General features: G+C 40.4%; 1 protein-coding gene across 1 annotated transcript in view; it reads right to left on the minus strand.

Annotated features, from left to right (window-relative positions):
* Positions 1–18,605, minus strand: part of LOC119427375 (nardilysin) — a 52,214-nt gene that overhangs the window by 11,270 nt on the left and 22,339 nt on the right. Inside the window, exons 13-25 of the mRNA XM_037694979.1 lie at positions 17,706–17,826; positions 7,951–8,009; positions 7,602–7,656; positions 7,417–7,521; positions 6,899–7,022; positions 6,694–6,780; positions 4,827–4,946; positions 4,678–4,729; positions 1,169–1,319; positions 906–1,033; positions 563–725; positions 377–408; positions 47–185 (exon numbers count right to left, since the gene is read on the minus strand). Of these exons, the coding sequence (XP_037550907.1) occupies positions 47–185; positions 377–408; positions 563–725; positions 906–1,033; positions 1,169–1,319; positions 4,678–4,729; positions 4,827–4,946; positions 6,694–6,780; positions 6,899–7,022; positions 7,417–7,521; positions 7,602–7,656; positions 7,951–8,009; positions 17,706–17,826 (1,336 nt within the window). The remainder of the gene's footprint in view (positions 1–46; positions 186–376; positions 409–562; positions 726–905; positions 1,034–1,168; positions 1,320–4,677; positions 4,730–4,826; positions 4,947–6,693; positions 6,781–6,898; positions 7,023–7,416; positions 7,522–7,601; positions 7,657–7,950; positions 8,010–17,705; positions 17,827–18,605) is intronic.

Raw genomic sequence — 18,605 nt, forward strand, 5'->3', positions numbered from 1 at the left:
AATCGTAGCGAACGTAGCCGTTTGACTGTGTGTGTGCCAGGTTTACCTGGAAGTAAACGGTGACCTCGGAGTTGGCGTCTCCTTTATTGAGTGATTTGACTTTACAGATGTGGTGTTTCGTAGGAAGTTCCACCACTCGGAACATCACTGGCACCTCTGCTGGCAGCTTGGAGAACTGCAACTTACTGTCACAGGACAGAAGAAAATTAATGTACAGAAAGTAAAACGGAATGAAAAAAAAACTCAAATGAAGAATATTAAGAGAAATCATGGATCCAGATGGCGATAATTATTTTGTGGCTGCAGACAGATCTATTTGATCAAATGGTATCAGTGTTTTCATTGGAAAATGCTTCCAGATTAAGAGCTGACTTACTCAGTGATGTACTGCAGGAACTGCACTGACTCCTGTTGACACAGTACAATACAGAATAATGAATAAATAAGGAACAGTGAAGTGGGAATGAGCAAAACGAGATGCACTCAGGATCAGAAGACTCATTTTAATCAGTGGATATTTTTGTTAATCAGTCTGCTTGTGCATGACACGAGTGCTGCTCACTGCACTGCTGAAGTTCCCCTGCACCAGGCCCTCAGCGTACAGCTCGGCCCTGAAGCTCCGGCTGAACTCCATCAGCTCTTCTCTGGTCAGACCAGAAGTCAGAGCCTGGTACTTCTCCACCATGGACCAGCGGGAGTGCTCCAAGATCAACAAGCGCACGTCCCTGAGAGAAACGGGGGTGAAGGAGGACGCGTTAGAGGAGTTAAAAGAGACGGCAGGTGTGGGAAGCTGTTTTTGTTTACGGCTGTCACACATTTCACCACTAGAAGGCAACACAGACTCGGTAATGACTCACACGGTGCAAGTGAAAAGTCAGGAGGAGAACGACGAGTACACAACGTACTTGCAGAGTTTCTCCGGTTTAATGAGGATGTTGAAGTAGGTTTTTTTGAGCTGCTCAGTGAACATGCTGAAGACATCACCGGAGGCAGAAAAATCAGCCAAGTGGTCAGTTATCAGGTGGAACAGCAACTGTGAAGGAAACCGTGGTCAACAAGTGAGACTGAAGGGTCTGCATTATTCAGTGTGTGGTTTCATGCATGGCCATTTATGATGCACAGATTTTCTCTGAAAATCTGTGCAATATAGATGAAGGAGTTGACTCACAGGCAGCTTGTGGTTGAATCCTTTAACCCTGATGACCAAGCCGTGCTCGCCGGCCACCAGTTTGTACTCCAACTGAGCCACCTCAGCCTCGTAGGCCGGCTCTGCCAGGTTGTGCCCCAGAATATTAACCAGCAGGTCGAACAAGACAACACTGAAGGCCAAAGAGAAAGGTGAACATTCCAACAGACCATTAAGAAAATTAAATCAAGCTAATATTAGTGGTGCACCAATTTATCGGACCTGATTCTTTAATTTTGGGAAATCTGAGATCGGACGATACTTAAACAAGAAACCCATTTTTTGTAGTTTTAACAACAATTGTCTAAACATTTATATTTCAGAGCACTACCTCAGGGCCAGTTAAAACAAGTTTGTATTGTTTCTAGGATATTGTTCAAGGGTATGTTTTCAACAAAATAAGATTGGAAAATTGAAGGTGCATTGTGACCTTAGAGCACCTGACCTCGTCGCTTATAAAACAAAATCGGTATCGGCCAAAACTGGAATCAGCAGGTCAGACTTTTTAGAGATCGGTGTAGGAATATATATGTATAGAATATTGGACTTCTGGTCCAGGCACCCTTGAACAGGTATTACGCTAACGTAACGTAGACCGGCCTCACCTCACACATATATAAACACGAGTCCTTGTAGCAAACTTAATTCCTGTGCCTCGAAGTAAAGCACTAAGAATCCGTAATTTAAATACAATTCTGTAATGTTTATTTTCAGTTTGAATTATAACATGGAAATTATGGCAAAAATTGAATATTAATGAACAACCAACAGTATTATTTTAGAAAGTAAATTACATAAATCTGGAGACTTTGAGAAGGAGTTTGATTCAATTTGGACTAAGGTTCTTAGCTCTTAACGTTAAAATTTAGGTAAGTTTATTTCAGATTCGTGAATTAAATTATCTAAACAAACTCAGTTGGCACTGTGTCTCTCATCAGAAGAAAGATGTTCGGTCCTACAGGAATATGCGTCCATTTTTCTCATTACCACAGCGAATACGATGGTTTTGCTGGAGTTCCATGCTGAAGCCAGGGTTGTTTCCCCAGGGCCATGTAGGGACCAGCCGGCCAGCATTCTCAGGGTGTTTGAGAAGTTCAGGACGTTCACCATCTCTCAGCTGGACTGAGTCAGAGCCAACATCTCCATGAGACTGTTGTTCAGGGAGTCTCATCAACTCTCCACAACCACTCATTCCATCTGCTCAGCTCAGCCCCAAAGCCAACTTCTCTCCTCGGCAGTCGAAGCTCAACTACTTGGTGTAATAATAATAATAATAATAATAATAATAATAATGAATTTAATTTGTAACGCACTTTTCATTAACAAAAATCTCAAAGTGCTACAGAGTGCAACTAAAATCAACTAAAATCTGTGATAAAATCAACTAAAATCTGTGATAAAATCAACTAAAATCTGTGATAAAATCAACTAAAATCTGATAAAATCAACTAAAATCTGTGATAAAATCAACTAAAATCAATGATAAAATCAACTAAAATCATGGTGTCTTGTTTACCTGACACCAGGAAGACTTGCCCACTTAACTTTTAACCAATCAGAGGGCTTCTCAAAGTGGGAGTATCCCGACTGTGTAATTTAATGTTAATAATGTTCAAAAGAGTGACACCATTGCGTAAACACCTTTTCTTAAAAAAAAATGCAAGTTAGATTCTGGCACCATGCTAGCCATGCTAATACAAACAAATGGGTTTCTTTGAATCAGAACTTCAACTCGGTGTTAGCTTTCTTTATTGCCATGGCAACCAGTCTCTGATGAAAAGGCACAGTGAAGCTCTTTGCTCAAGATCTTCTTTAGGGAGACACAAAGTCTAAACTTATCATCATAAAGTGAATATGTCAGGGTGGCCGAGGGGGGGGGGGGGGGGGTAGAAAGAAGCTTCCTGTGTGAAAACAGAATGCCAATCGGTGCACCCCTAATTAATATCCTGATACGTGCTTAATCATCCTGGTAAACACGTTCAAAAATGTTAAGTCAGGTCCTATGGACGGATCCTTCTTGGTTGAAACGTTTTATCTTTCATCCGAAAGACTTCATCAGTCTGAGGCCTGCCACAAACTCAGTCCTATAAACAGCACCTTCTCATAGTGGATCAACCAGTTAGCTGGAGACATCCAGAACTAGCTTTTCACATGGTACTGTGAAAACGTAGCCAACCAACCAGGAGGACCATCAGTCTAATAATAGATTGTTAGTGACCTGATGGACGCTTGCTATTCACAGAACCAGCCTGAGGACAAACCCAAAGTGGTTCAAAAATGTCCTGATACATGCTCAATCAGCCAGGTAAATAAATCTAAAAACAGTTACGATCCTCCTTTTACATGTGAACACCTGGTTCTGGATGTCTCCAGCTAACTACTTGACTCACTTTGAAAAGGTGCTATTTATAGGACTGAGTTTGTGGCAGGCCTCAGACTGACGAAGTCTTTCGGATGAAAAACGAAAACGTTTCAACCCAGAAGAATCCGTCCAGAGGACCTGATTTAACTTTTTTGGATAAACCACGTTAAAGCAGAGAATGCTGAAGAGGAGAGCTTAGGTCAAAGAAAGGAGAAGCAGCTAAAGAAACACAGGGACAATAAAATTAAATAATAAAAAAAAAAATATAGGAAACAAGAACATTTCTGAAGATATTTTGTATTCAACTGCTGCCCAAAATTCAAATTATAGGCTAAACTAAGAAAAAATGCCTACAGTATAAAGAAAACAAAGTGCCAGTGGCTAATTATGGTCACCATAGTAACCACACACCTGTCTCTCATTTCCTAACTCCGTTAAACATAAGACTTAGCCAGCCGTCGTGTGAAAAAGAAAAAGTGTAAAGCAGACCAAACATGTTTGAACTGTGAGCAGCAGAAGACTGATGGTCACATGAATTTTATGTTTCTACTGTATTTTATGCAGGAGTGACAAATTAAAACGACCCCACTTCCTGTTTTCAATATATAGTTTGAGCTAAAGTTTAACTGAAGTTTATGGAAGTTTAGGGCTGAACCGGCTGCATTTTAGGATGATGTGAGAGAAAACTCCAAGACCTAAAGCAGTGAGAGACACACTGGGTGAAACAAGACAAAAAGGTCTGTGTGTTCATGTATAATTTGTAATTGCACTAAAAAGCTGTGGGAGTAGCAAGTTTGTTTGCAAAACATTTGACATTTTTAGACGATTCAAAAATTAATCATCAACGATGAGTTCAACAGTCAGTAAAAAAACTAAAATTCATAAATCATGTGACGTAATTACCAAAAAGTCACACTGCTCCTTATCGAGCTGCATGTTTGTGTATAATTTGCATATTTCTCTTCAAAACTGTTACATGATACAGAACAAAAACGTTGAACACCAAAGTAGTAGCGGTTGCTTCAACGCTTATGCATTATGAAGTAAATAAGATGTCAAAGAGGAGGTAGATGATCAAATAGATGAAAGCAGAAAACTTAAACTTTAAAGCTTTTAAGTCTGAACTTACTTCTTAGCGGATTGTTGGATGACTGGAGAGATTAGGTGGAATCTGATGTAGGCTGTAACAGCAGAAACAGGAAACAGGTCTCAGCACTTCCATGTTAGGACTAAATATCTTTATGGAAACGTTGTTGCAGAAAACACACACACACACACCTTTGGGGATTTTGAATTTGTTGTCCTTCTTGTACCACAGACAGCCCTTGTCGCTGCTGGCTGTGCGAACAGGGAAGTCTGTGTCCGGGCAGTCGGAAGGCTTCAGGGTGAAGTCAGTGGCTGAAAGACGCACACAACAATTCATCATCTTCCATCCTGTACAAACTCATAAATGATACGTTAGCATGCTGAGTACATGAGTTTTACTCCCCAGTGATGGATACAGTAACCTTTGGGTAAATAGGTAAAGGCAACAACATAAATTTGACAGCTTGCGTTTGCAGCATTCCAGTAGAGCCATTTGATGCCGTGAGGAAACTGTAGACTTCATCAAGAGCACCATCAACAGTGATTAAGGTGCTGCGTTTTACAGACGGTCTGATGTTATGCATCAGAAACACAGGAAACATACTTTGCTCGTGATTCAATCCAATTTGTGATGCTAAAATCCTATTATACAAATTAATATGGGTCTCTGGGGAAAAAAAAAAAAAAAAAAAAGAGATGCTGCCCACATGTGGTTTAAAACCTAAAAGGATTTCAAATTTCTATCCTGGCAAGAAATTTATCGTCCAAATCCTTTCTGTAACGGAAATCCATTTATACATGAGTGGCATATAAATATTGGAATCAAGTCACATGACCAAAGTTTGACTGTCGGAAACTTGATACAATTAAAAAAAGCATTCTCTGAATAAATCCAGTCCCTCCCTCCCTCCAGCTCTCCTCGGAGAATTCCAAGGCAGGACAGCTGAGAGACATGGTCTCTTGTGCATGTCCTGGGATTTTCCCAGGATCTCTTCCGTCAGACATGTTAGGAAAACCTCCCTGGGGAGGCATCCAGGGGGAATTCTTACAAGATGGCCGACCCACTTTGGCTCTTTTAGATATGGAGGAGCAGAGGCTGTATTCATGCTCCATTCTTCCCCAGGGTACCCAAACTCCTCCCCTTGAGGGTAGCACTTCATTCCCGACCTGGGGAGGGCAATCCACCCTTTTTTGACTGAGGACCATGGTCTCAGATTTGGAGGCGCTGATCCTCATCCCAGCTGTTTCACACTCTAGCTTCTTGTTGTCTTCTGTCCATTTGAGTATTCTGATGTTCTATGTGGCCTGTCACCTAGGACCAATCTGCCTTGGGACACCCCATCAGTGACAACTGCCCCCCACAGCATAGCTCAGCTCATTCAGGCACACAGACTCCCCCACCATGATAATGTGGTGATTCAGGCGGGAGAAGTGACTTGTGTGCCAAAATTTTAAACACAAACAATGTTCAATCTGTTAGCAGGAGGAGTTTGTGTCGGGGACGACTCTCAGCTACTACCACACTCAATTTTAGCTTAATCACTGAAACACTGGCCGAGTTATAGGCAATTTCTTTGTTTGTAAAGCTCAATTAGAAGAGGCGGCCATGTTGGATGAAGTTAAGTCCAAAAGTTTATTACTTGTAGATGCACATGCATTGACTACTTTCATTAAAATGTGTCCACTGGTTAATGAGCTATTTTGCTAACAGGCAAATAAACAAACACAAGCAGACAAACAGGCAGTTGCATGACTGCCTACTTTTTGTGGTGGCAAATGATGTGAACACAAAAACAGGACGAATCTTTTGGGGAAAATGGCTTTAAAATGAATACTCTGTGTGAAAGGTCGCACTATTTTCTTGATTTATAACATCTTTAAAGACCGAGTGATGAAAATAACAAACACTGTCTGATCAGACGGCTTTCTGACGACTGGATGTTTGGAAAAGATGTAAGAAGCATAAAGTGATTTATTCACAACTGTCCCTTTGAAGATGCATCAGCCACAAATTGGAGGCAAAACAAGCGACTTTTTGCAGCAGTTTGTTTTCACTCACCGATGAACTTGTTTTCTGCAGGAAGGTGGAGGTCACCGCTCAGCTCCATGTCTCCTGTCCACTGCTCCATCCACTTCTGCTCAACGTCTGTGTAGAGTTTAAACACTTACTTACATATGAAAGAGACAAGGTTTGCCCAGAACATCCTTCCATTTTGTAGGACAAGATGAACTGAAATGATAAAAAAAGGGAAGAAGCAACACACCCTCCACACTGTACTGCGTACAGAACCACTTCTCCCTGAGGGGACATCTGCCCTCGTGTTCAGGCGACAGCAGCATCAGGTTAGCTTTCTCTGGCGTTAGGAGGGACAGAGCTGCACCGATCACCTACAACACACACGCATGAATGTCAAGTCTGCAGTGTACAAGTAGATGCTAGTTTTCCCCTTTAGTTTTCTAAATAACTTTGTTTTATGTGATAAAAGTACCCGTCATTCAAATGAAGCGGCAGACAGACTGAACAGAAGTCACCGTCATCACAGGAAGTATAAAAAGGCAGAATTAGACGCAGATTTTGGTGCAAAGTAAAATCCACCAAAGGCGATAAGTATATTTTAGATATAAAAAGATCAAATCACTGTCACATCAAACAAAAACCTTCCAGACTTTTCTACTTTGGGGCGACCTGTTCTATTAACACCTTTGTCTAAAAAGGGAAATAACAGTATTTCAGAATAAAGCTCCAAAAGTGGTTCACTCCCAGAACAACTGAGCTACTTACCTCTGGATTGTACTCAAACATCAGTTGATCTCCTGTCAGGAGGTCCTCCTTAGGGAACAGCTGCATGTTTTCACAAATGTCCTCTACGTACTCGATGGGGTCGATCTAACAACAAGGGAAACCAACATTGTTGCACTTGTGGTATATTTCGCTGTTTGCAAAGCACATTTCACACAGCAGTGTACCTGCTCCTGGTAGTGAAATTCATTCGCTTCTATCTTCTGAATCTCTTCGTATATTCTGTGAACAAACAAGCAAAGATGCAGATTAATAACCCTCAGTGCAACACAGAAAACCCAGATGTCACAACAGCAACACTCCTTGAAACAGATTAGGAGAGGGAATTGAAAGAAAAATAACACAGCAATAAATGTGTAAATGAGTGGACAGCTAACCAAACACGCTGAATATTAACATGCATTATTTTCTCTTCTGGACTAGAAACAAAATAAACCAACATTAAAACTGAGTTTGGCTAGGGAAGAACAAGAAAACTGAGTCTCTGTTGTTTAATCTGCCTCGTTGTCATCTTACCTTTGCTGCGGTCCAAGTGTCTGCAGCAGCTTCAGATACTGGAACACCAGGTGAGTAACCTGTTTAAAAAAACGCAGACAGACAAAATAAAAACTTAAAACTATATATAAAAATAAAAGAATTAACACAGAGTTTACACCTTTACAGCTGTCCTGATTCATGCTCAATAATCCAGGTAGAAAAATCCAACAAAGTTAAGTCAGGTCCTCTGGACGGTTTCTTTTTGTTGAACCACTTTGGCCATGACTGCCTCAAATGAGTCGGTGGGGGAGAGGGCGGGCTCCAGAAACCATCTGAACACCATCCAACTGGTTGTCCCACTATGTGAAGGTGCTATTTAAAAGACAGAGTTTGTTGCCCCTTTTCAGATTCTGTTCATAACTTTATGGACAGAATTTCTCGGTGCAGCCAGGGGGCGGAGGGATTGTGGTTTGGTGGCCTCAGGATTCCATCTCTGCTCTATGCAGATGATGTGGTCCTGTTGGTGTCACCGTGCCGTGATCTTCAGCTCTCACTGGAGCGGTTTGCAGCCAAGTGTGAAGCGGCTGGGATGAGAATCAGCACCTCCAAATCTGAGGTCATGGTCCTCAGTCGGAAAAAGGTGGATTGCTCTCTCCAGGTCCAGGGTGAGGTTCTGCCTCAAGTGCAGGAGTTCAAGTATCTCTGGGTTTTGTTCACGAGTGAGAGAAGAATGGAGCGTGAGATTGACAGATGAATTGGTGCAGCATCTGCAGTATTGTGGACTCTGTACTGGTCCGTTGTGGTGAAGAGGGAGCTGAGCTGTAAGGCAACGCTCTCTGTTTACTGGTCAGTCTATGTTCCTACCCTCACCTATAGTCATGAACTCTGGGTAGTGACCGAAAGAATGAGACTGTGGATACAGGAGGTTGAAATGAGTTTCCTCTGCAGGGTAGCTGGACTCTCCCTTACAGACAGGGTGAGAAGTTCATTTCAGTTCAGACTCAGAGTAGAACTGCTGCTCCTCCACATCCAGAGGAGCCAGCTGAGGTTGCTCATCTGGTAAGGATGCTCCCTGGGCGTCTCCCTAGGGAGGTGCTTTGGGCATGTCCGACCTGGGAAGACCCAGGACACGCTGGAGAGACTACGTCTCTTGGTTGGCCTGGGAACTCCGAGGAGTCCTCCCAGAAGAGCTGGAAGAGGTGGAGAGAGATGTCTGGGCCTCCCTGCTCAAGCTGCTTCCTCCATGACCTGACTTCAGAATAAGATGAAGATGATGGATGTTTGTTGCAGCTCCTCAGACTGATGACGTCTTTTGAATGAAAGATGAAACATTTCAACACAAAGAACCCGTCCAGAGGACCAGACTGAACTTCGTTGTGTCGTTGCAGCCATGTTTCCGTCTGTGCTGTTTAAATGAAGTGTATGTACAGTCTCTTGAATGGTAAAAGTTTTGCAGGTCTTCTTTCATGGTTATTCAACTCCAACAATTTTATTGGAATGTTGTGACATTTCAGGGAATGTGTTTGCGTTATTGCCGGGTAAAACCGGAGATTAAATCCATTGTAAGGTCGTGCAGCGACTGCCAGTGGCTGATTAACTTAGCTAGCTGTAAGACCAGGAGCACTCCAGTCTCACTAATTAACACATTACGTCTTGTTTACAGTGAGGTTATGTGCCCGACTATTTCTTGGCCAAGACCAGTTGCCAGGCAACCGGCGGAGAGTATGGAAAGGTCACTGGCATTGACCTTGTTGCAAAGAATGTGAATGACGAGAACAAAAACATTGCTCACATGGAAACTGTTTAATAACAACTGCTGCAAGGGGACAAAATAATAAAACTTAGATTAAATTTAAGACCGAGCATCACTCCAAGGAATACATTTAATGATTATTTTCTCAAAGTTTCATCAAAATCCATCACGTGTTTAATAAAATATTTTGCTAACAGACAGTGATTGTTAACTTCATAGTTAAAGGTAATAACTGAAACCTGGTAAAGCCCAGAATGTGTGTTGGGGATCAGTCTCAGCTACTACCACAGCAGATTTTATGTCAATATCTGTCAAACTGATTGCATTAAAGCTATTTTGATGTGTTTTGGTGTCGGCTGGATTTGGCGGCCATCTTGAACTGGGATGAATCCAAAAATTAACGAGTTGTAGACGCATGTTCAGTGATCATTTTCTGCAAGTTTCATTAAGACTCATCCAGTGGTTTATGAGATATTTTGCTAACAGACAGACACACAAACACATGCAGACAAAAAAAAAAAAAGTATTTTTAAAACTGCAAATAAAAGAAGTAGTATTTAAATAAATTGCTGTGAATAAACATTCTTTACATCTACATTAACTTTTATTCTGTTGCAAAGGTATATGATGTTTTGTTTTGTCAATGTGCTTTTAAATGCATTTATGTAAATACGATCCAGTTTCACATTTGCACGTTCCACAGATGTGCTGGGGGCAATTTAGGACTAAAAGAGAGAGTTTAAAAAATAATGACGCTATTTCAAAAAAGGTGATGTCAACAGCTGACTGTAATCCTGCATGGCTACAACCGATATGAGACAAATGTGAGACGGATTAGGAGGATTTGCATATTTCTTCTTCTAAAATGCATAAATCATGAAGTAACTGAAGAAATTTAGATGAATGCATGTGCAGATTTAATGTAGAGACAAAATATGTGGAGATATCACACAGGAACGGGACGACTATGATGAACTTTGGTCAACTATATTCACTTAGGGACAACAGGGTCTTTACAAAAATTTACTTTTGTTGTTTATGAGCAACAACAACATAATAAATGTTACTTTAAAACACCACCATATTCATAAAACATACACAGGAAGAGGGTAAGAGTGATGGACTGCACTGCTCACACCCAGAACATGTTGTAGCACACAGTACAATCTAACTGCAGGAAAATATGGATTAAATATTATTGTGTTTTTATCATTATTGGATAAAATATAGCAGTTTTTTTTTTACATTAGCTTGTAACAAATGTATGACCCCAATTCTGAAAAAGATAGGAAGTTAAATGAATAAAGCCAGAATGTAACAATTTGCTAGTTTTATAAACCCTTATCTTCACAGATTAAATGTTTAAACAAATATATTTTTTAATTAATAGACCCATCCCATCTCAAAAAAGTTGGGACAATGGCAAGAAAAGTAAGTGGTACAAAAAAAAAAAACAGCTGGACGAGCATTTTGCTACTAATTAGGTTAATTGTTAGGGGCGGCTGTGGCTGAGTGGTTAGAGCAGTCGTCCTCCAATGCAAGAGTTGGGGGTTCGAATCCACCAGCAGTCACATGCTGAAGTGTCTCTGGGCAAGACATTGAACCCCTCATTGCCTCTGATGTGTGTCCCATCAGTGTATGAATGTGATAAAGCTCTGATTAGTCTCTTTACAATGATTTGTTCAATAAGTTTTGTAGAGATCTAGTATAGAGCTGTATGAATGGGTAAATGATGCACAGATTGTAAAGAGCTTTGAGTATCTAGATAAGGCAGAAATGTGATATACAAGTACAGTCCATTTGTTAAGAGGTCAGTAAGAGGACTGAGAATAAAAATACAATTTTAGAGAGGCTGAATCTCTCAGAAATAAAGATGGGCAGAGGTTCACCAGTCTGACAAAAATGTGCTAAATATATTGGAACATTTTCAGAATATTGTTTCTATTTGTAATATTATTATTAATAATAATGATGATAATAATAATAATAAATTGGATGTTTACTCTGGTCCAATGAGATAAAATGTGAATTCATGAGATTAGAAAATCATTAATTTCCATTTTCTTTTAGATTTTTTACGTCTCCACTGTCAGAGTTGCGGTTGTAAATCACGACGTGTAAAAACACGGAGGTGAGTGGTGGTTAGAGACGGCGAGCCTATTATCGGAAGGCTGTCGGTTCAAACACCCTGATGGCTACATCAAAATTTGGGTGGTAAAGGGGAAACACCCATGCCTGCCTCCACCATGGGCCCTTGAGCAAGGCCCTACAGGTTCCCTAGATGGCAGCCCTCTGTGCCACATGTGGTCAGTGGTTGCTTCAGGAAGGGCATCAGAAAAACACACAAATACCAAAGCTTCAAGTGATTTCGCTCAATGTGGTGAACCCGGAAGAAGGGCGCAGCCGAAAGAAAATAAATATTGATGTGTGTTACAGAAATTAACATTTTGGAGTGCAATAAAAAAAATCTGAGCTCGACGCCGTTCCTACAACTGACCCTACTGCAAGCACCGACCCAAAACTCTTTCATCTCTATTTTTCCTGCTTTTTTATTTTATTGAGCAGATCGTAATGTGTGTGAATATTAAACAGAAACAAACACTAAAAATAATCTTCTTTATATTAATGGTTATCAGCTGTGCTGATTTCTAAAGAACTGGTTGGTTGATCTTTAATGAAACAAAGCTGACAAGTCAAATCAGGACACATTTTGTGTTCACGCTGTCTCAAGTAAACTAAAGTCAAAATCATTTATTTTTAAAACCAAATGTTTTATGCTGGGCTAATTTCTTCTGATTTGGGCATTTGAAACCTGCAATAACAGAAATGTTATATATCTTAACAGACACAGGAGTGAACTGTGTAATGGTTAGTACTAGAGAAAATTACCACAAAATAAAAATGGAATAAAACAAAAACCAAGGAGTGTCTAGTTCCATTTCAACTAGACTCTATGCAAAATAAAATAAAATAAAACAATAATTAAAAAAATTACAGGTCTAAATAACAATTTTTTAAAGTGAAAATATAGAATAAATAAAGCTAAAACACTAACCTCAGCAGGCTGAGTGAAAGTGTGAGAAAACGATGCTTGATATAAGGAAAATTAAATAAATATACAGCAGTACTGTTCAGATGTAGAATACCTAACACAATGTCTTGCCATACTTTCACCTCTCATCTCTCTGCTGCAGCTATCCATTAACAACCTGAGTTCACAGAGCTTTTCCACAGACACACACATTCACCTCTGCATCTTTGCCGTCATGACTGTTAGCAAAATGTAGTTAAATAAACCGTGCGTCCGCTTCAGTAAGTGAGCACTGATCACCTGTGACTGACTTGATGTCGTCTGGTTTCCTCTAGTCATTCCAAGAACCAAACATCACAGTACCAATACATGCACCGTTACACCTTCAGAGTTCCTGCCATCCATAAAAAGTCCCTCCAGAGTGTCCTGGGTCTTCCTCTGGGTCTCCTCCCAGTGGGACGTGCCTGGAACACCTCACCAGGGAGGCGTCCAGGAGGCATCCTAACCAGATGTCCGAGCCACCTCAACTGGCTCCTCTCGACGTGGAGAAGCAGCGGCTCTACTCTGAGTCCCTCCCGGATGATCGAGCTTCTCACCCTGTCTCTAAGGGCGAGTTCAGACACCCTGCGGAGAAAACTCATTTCGGCCGCTTGAATCCGAGATCTCGTTCTTTCGGTCACAACCCAAAGCTCGTGACCATAGATGAGGGTAGGAACGTAGATCGATCGGTAAATTGAGAGCTTCACCTTTTGACTCAGCTCTCTCTTCACCACGACAGACCTGTACAGATCCCGCTTCACTGCAGATGCCGCACCAATCTGCCTATCGATCTCACGCTCCATTTTTCCCTCATTCGTGAACAAGACCCCAAGATACTTGAACTCCTCCACTTGGGGCAGGACCTCCTCCCTGACCCGGAGAGGGAATCCTACCCTTTTCTGGCTCAAGACCATGGCCTCGGACTTGGAGGAACTGATCCTCATCCCGGCCGCATCACACTCTGCTGTGAACTGCTTCAGTGAAAGCTGTAGATCATGACCTGATGAAGCCAAAAAGACCACAACATCTGCAAAAACAGAGAAGCGATCCTAAGGTCACCAAAACAGATCCCCTCAACACTTTGGCTGCGCCTAGAAATTCTGTCCATAAAAGTTATGAACAGAATCGGTGACAAAGGGCAACCTTGGTGGAGTCCAACTCTTACCGGGAACAAGCCCAACTTACTGCCTGCAATGCTGACCAGGCTCTGACACCGGTCATACAGGGACCTAACAGCCTGTATCAAAGGGCCTGGTACCCCATACTCCCCGAGTATCTCCCATGCTAGCTTTTATTTTTTTACATTTTGTTAGTATTTTGCAAATTGTGGGTCTTAGCCAGCATTTCCTGTTTTTTTTTTTGCTAATGTTTTGCTATTTTAGGCTTGAAGCTAGCATTTTCAGCTTTTGTTTTTTTGCTAGCATTTCACAACTTCTGACTCTAAACTACCGTAGATTTGGTTTCTATTTGCTAACATTTCAATACTTTTTGTTCTTAACTAGTATTTTCCTGCTTTTTGCTCCTTCTGGCTCTGAGATAGTTTTTTGTTAGCATTTTGCAACTTCAGGTTCCTAGCTAATCCAACAAAGTTCTGTCAGGTCATCTGGACGGGGTTTTTTTCTTTGTTGTTGAGAGGTTTTGTCCTTCATCCAAAGGACTTCAACAATTCAACTCAGACTGATGAAGTCCTTTGGATGAAGGACGAAACGTCTCAACAAAAGAAAAAAATACAAAAAAAACATCCAGATGACCTGACTGAACTTTGTTGGATTTTTTACCTGAAATATTGAGCAAGAACCTTGATGCTCGTAGCTAATGTTTTGCTGCTTTTTGTTAGCATTGTGCTAGCATCTCTTCAAATCATTCAATTGTTTGTGGCTACGTTTTAAACTGTTAAGAGTTAAACAAGCAGTGACAGTTGAGCGATTGAAGATTCACAGCTTTATTTTCAGCTTCTTCAACAACTTTCAGCAAAATCATTCAGCAATAAGTGTTCACACTGCATTTTTACAGGAAATGCACATTTTCCTAGATTTTTATAATTTTATTTAATCAAGTACAAAACAACAGTTTGCACTCCTGTGCCATTAGATAGAAATTATTCCAACAGCAAAATTTTATAATATATCTAAGGAATAATTTGAGGTGTTTGATGCTTTTAATTCTAACAAAACCAGACTTTTGATTATAAGAGAGCTATGATGTGTTGGTGCAGCAAACAAATTGAATATGCACCCAGCACATACTTATACTTTGATTATTGTATTTTTTTCATATTTAGCACTTTTTACTGTTGTTGCGTCATTTTCACATTAAATGTAGTTTGCATTTAATTGTTGTGTTACCTGACAAACTAGCAATCCTAACTTTGGCACATTTGTGTCTGTATGACCTTCTGGTGTTCATAATTGTGCTCGTCTCTCTCAATAAAAAAGAAACAACAAAAAAACAACTCAAACTCAAACCTGAAGCTGAACGTTGAATCATAATTTGTGAGTCTTTCCCATTTGTATTAAGTGTTAATTGTTACATTTGTGATATTTAGAGTGTTTAAACAAATTTTATTAAAACTGCAGTGTCATGTGATCTCGTTGTTCCACACTAATTAATGTCTCTCTTGCTAAATTAGCCTTCTAAACAAATGCAGCCTTGCAGCTGTGATGGAGCATATCCCTGAACTACTGTTTTCCTTTGTTTTGTTTGTTTTTTGTCTGCACCAGCTTCATATTTAGCTCACTTGCTGTTTGTCTTACAAGGAGAATGAATGTCACCAACAGACTCTGGCAGCTCGCTGACATTTTGGTGACAAGACTGACGGCGTTCGTCGATTACACCTCGAGTCTGAGCGCTACGCTAAAGTCCATCTATTTAAAGAACAATTTTTCAGAGGACTACCGTACTTGCCGCTGTACACGTCGCACCACCGTATAAGTCGCATCAGTCCAATTATGTCAAATAAAGTGGAAAAATACATAAATACGTTGCTTCGCCATATAAGTCGCATCTATTATGCGTCACTGCTGACAACCCGGAAATGTGGGCCAGTGTGCCAAAAACAGATTGACTGCCAAATGGCGGCCGTGGGAGCGTGCACGAGAGGACGTTAACAAGAAATTAACAAGATTATCATTTAAAAACAATTATTTGTTTGCTCGAAATTATAGTGAAGGTGTGTCTCAGTCTAACTTTTCCTTAATAAATGCACTTTAACAACCAAATCAGGTGCATTTCAAAAATCGATTTGAGGCTGCTGGAGCATGCAGAGCCAAGTGTCTCATTAATAGCCACTTTTACCTATTAATGAGACACTTGGCTTGCCATATAGATTGAGGGCCCTCTAGTGGATAAAAATGGTAGTGTTCAATATTTTCAATTTCAGAATGAAATAAATCATCAGATCTCAGACAAAAATTGGGTTAGAAATATGGAGAAAAACATATATTAGTCGCTTCCATGTATGAGTAGGCCTGTCGCGATAAACAATAAATCAATTAATCGTATGATAAATGAAAATTATCGACCTTATTTTCATTTATCGACGCTATTGTTTTTTCGTGTCTCTCTCTTTCTACTGAAGACACTGGATGACAAAAAGCTCAATTCTGGTACTCTTCACTGACCTCTCCCTTTCTCTTTAAAATCTGTTTTAACCGTCCAAAATTGCGTTTTTAGATTGTTAAAAGCAGCTAGGCTGAGAAGCTAAGCTACGAGCTAAGCTAACAGGCCGACCTCGAGGAAAAACCTCTGCCTTGTCAAAGCTCCTTAATTCACGGTTGAAACCAGTACCTTTATCTAAAAAGTTGTTTTTCTCTGCAAAAAGAAGCTGAGAACTTGTTTACTGATTTTTTTATTAAAAGCTTTGTGTGAAAAATGCTATATTAAAGAGCTCAAACCGCCATTTTGAGAAACGAAAAACAGGAAAGAGAGACAGCCCATGTCACGTCAAGGGGCCTCCCTCCCATTTTTCTTAAAGAGACACACTGCTCACTCCCTCACCATCCATCCTTTGGTTCAAACAGTCTTAGACTGCCATCCAGTGGTCAAAAAGGTACTACACACAATAAAATTACCCAACATTTCTTCTTATATTTTCAGGTCTCTCTTGTAAATGAGTCCTCGAGGCTCAATGGGATTTACCTGTATAAATAAAGGTTGATTGATAAATTTGACAATTACTAATATTTGTCAAATTTAAAACAATATTATCATTGATCGCAATAATTTCTGAGACAATTAATCGCCCAGCAAAATTTGTTATCGTGACAGGCCTATGGATAAGACGAAGGATTTGCAAATCTATGCAAAAAGGTGCGACTTATATGGTGAAAAACACGGTAATAGACTTTTTTTGTTCTTGATAGAGCAACAAAATGAAATTTGGATGTGTAGAGCACTTCAAATGAACAACTATGCTTCTAACTTACTTGACTCCATTCTTTTTATCATGAGATAAATCCAGTGACCCAGATAAGTCCAGATTCCTTTGGCAAAAATCGAACTTGATCAAAATAATTTAAACAACATTTTCAAGGCTGTTTCATCATTTCTACAAGAGCTACTGATATAAGTTTTGTGCCTGAAATATTTTTCAATCAAGTAGTAAAGACAAAACAAACCGTCTTCTTGTTGAATGATCGCCCACTGAGTCTGAGGTTAACACAAGAGTAGTCATAGCAACTGATAACGCACATAGCTTCCTTGAAATCACATCTAAAGCCAAGAGAAACTGGTCATCCAGGTCATGCTCCCAATCCCTGCTTGTGTGTATTTTATTAGTTCTTATCACTGGAGTGTATAGGGACATTTTAATGTCACCATCATACAAACAAAACAGAGAAAACACTGATCCCTACTGATCCGACAATAAAATAAAAACAACCGAGCTTGAAATTTATCCATCAGAGAAATGAGAACAGGACGAGGAGAGAGACAAAGGTGGAAGAACAGAGAAATGTTTTGAATTTTCTGTACCTGGTAGAAGTTTTGGAAGCCTTCATCAGTGAGGGTGATGGAGATGGAGAAGATGGAGTATGTGGTGTTTTGGTCAAAGCCCGTCTCGCTGTTTCCTCCATATAAAGCCAGAGCCCAGCACCTGCAGACAAACACAGGCATGAACGCACACGTCAGGAACACACACACTCCGAGCTGTAAGTGGCAACAGTAATCACATTAGGTGTTGAAATGAGTGAAGGGTGTTGAGGAGAAAAAATATACCAATTTGTGTTTCCTGACAGAGTGCACACACACACACACACACACACACACACACACACACACACACACACACACACACACACACACACACACACACACACACACACACACACACACACACACACACACACACACATACACACACACACACACACACACACATACACACACACACACACACATACATATACACACACACACACACATACATATACACACACACACACACATACACACACACACACGCACACACACACACACACACACACACACACACACACACACACACACACACACACACACACACACACACACAACACAATGCTTTTGTGTTCCTCCTGGAGCCTGAGAATAGTTAAAAAAAAGAGAAAAAAAAAAAAAAAAACAAGCAACTGGGCACGGTGGTGCAGTTGATAGAGCTGCCACCTCTCAGCAAGCAGGTTGCCGGATCGAATCCCGGCCATGGAACCTTTCTGGGCGTGGGTTTCCTCCAGGTACTCCAGTTTTCTCCCACAGATTAAAAACATGCATGTTAGACTGATTGGTAACTCTAAATTGTCTCTAGGTGAGAGAGGGAATAGTTGTTTGTCTCGTTTGTCTCCATGTATATATATATATGTGTATATATATATGTGTATATATATATATATATATATA

This window comes from Nematolebias whitei, chromosome 21 (genome assembly GCF_014905685.2).
Source record: "Nematolebias whitei isolate Nwh7 chromosome 21, NemWhi1, whole genome shotgun sequence".
NCBI classification, from domain to species: domain Eukaryota; kingdom Metazoa; phylum Chordata; class Actinopteri; order Cyprinodontiformes; family Rivulidae; genus Nematolebias; species Nematolebias whitei.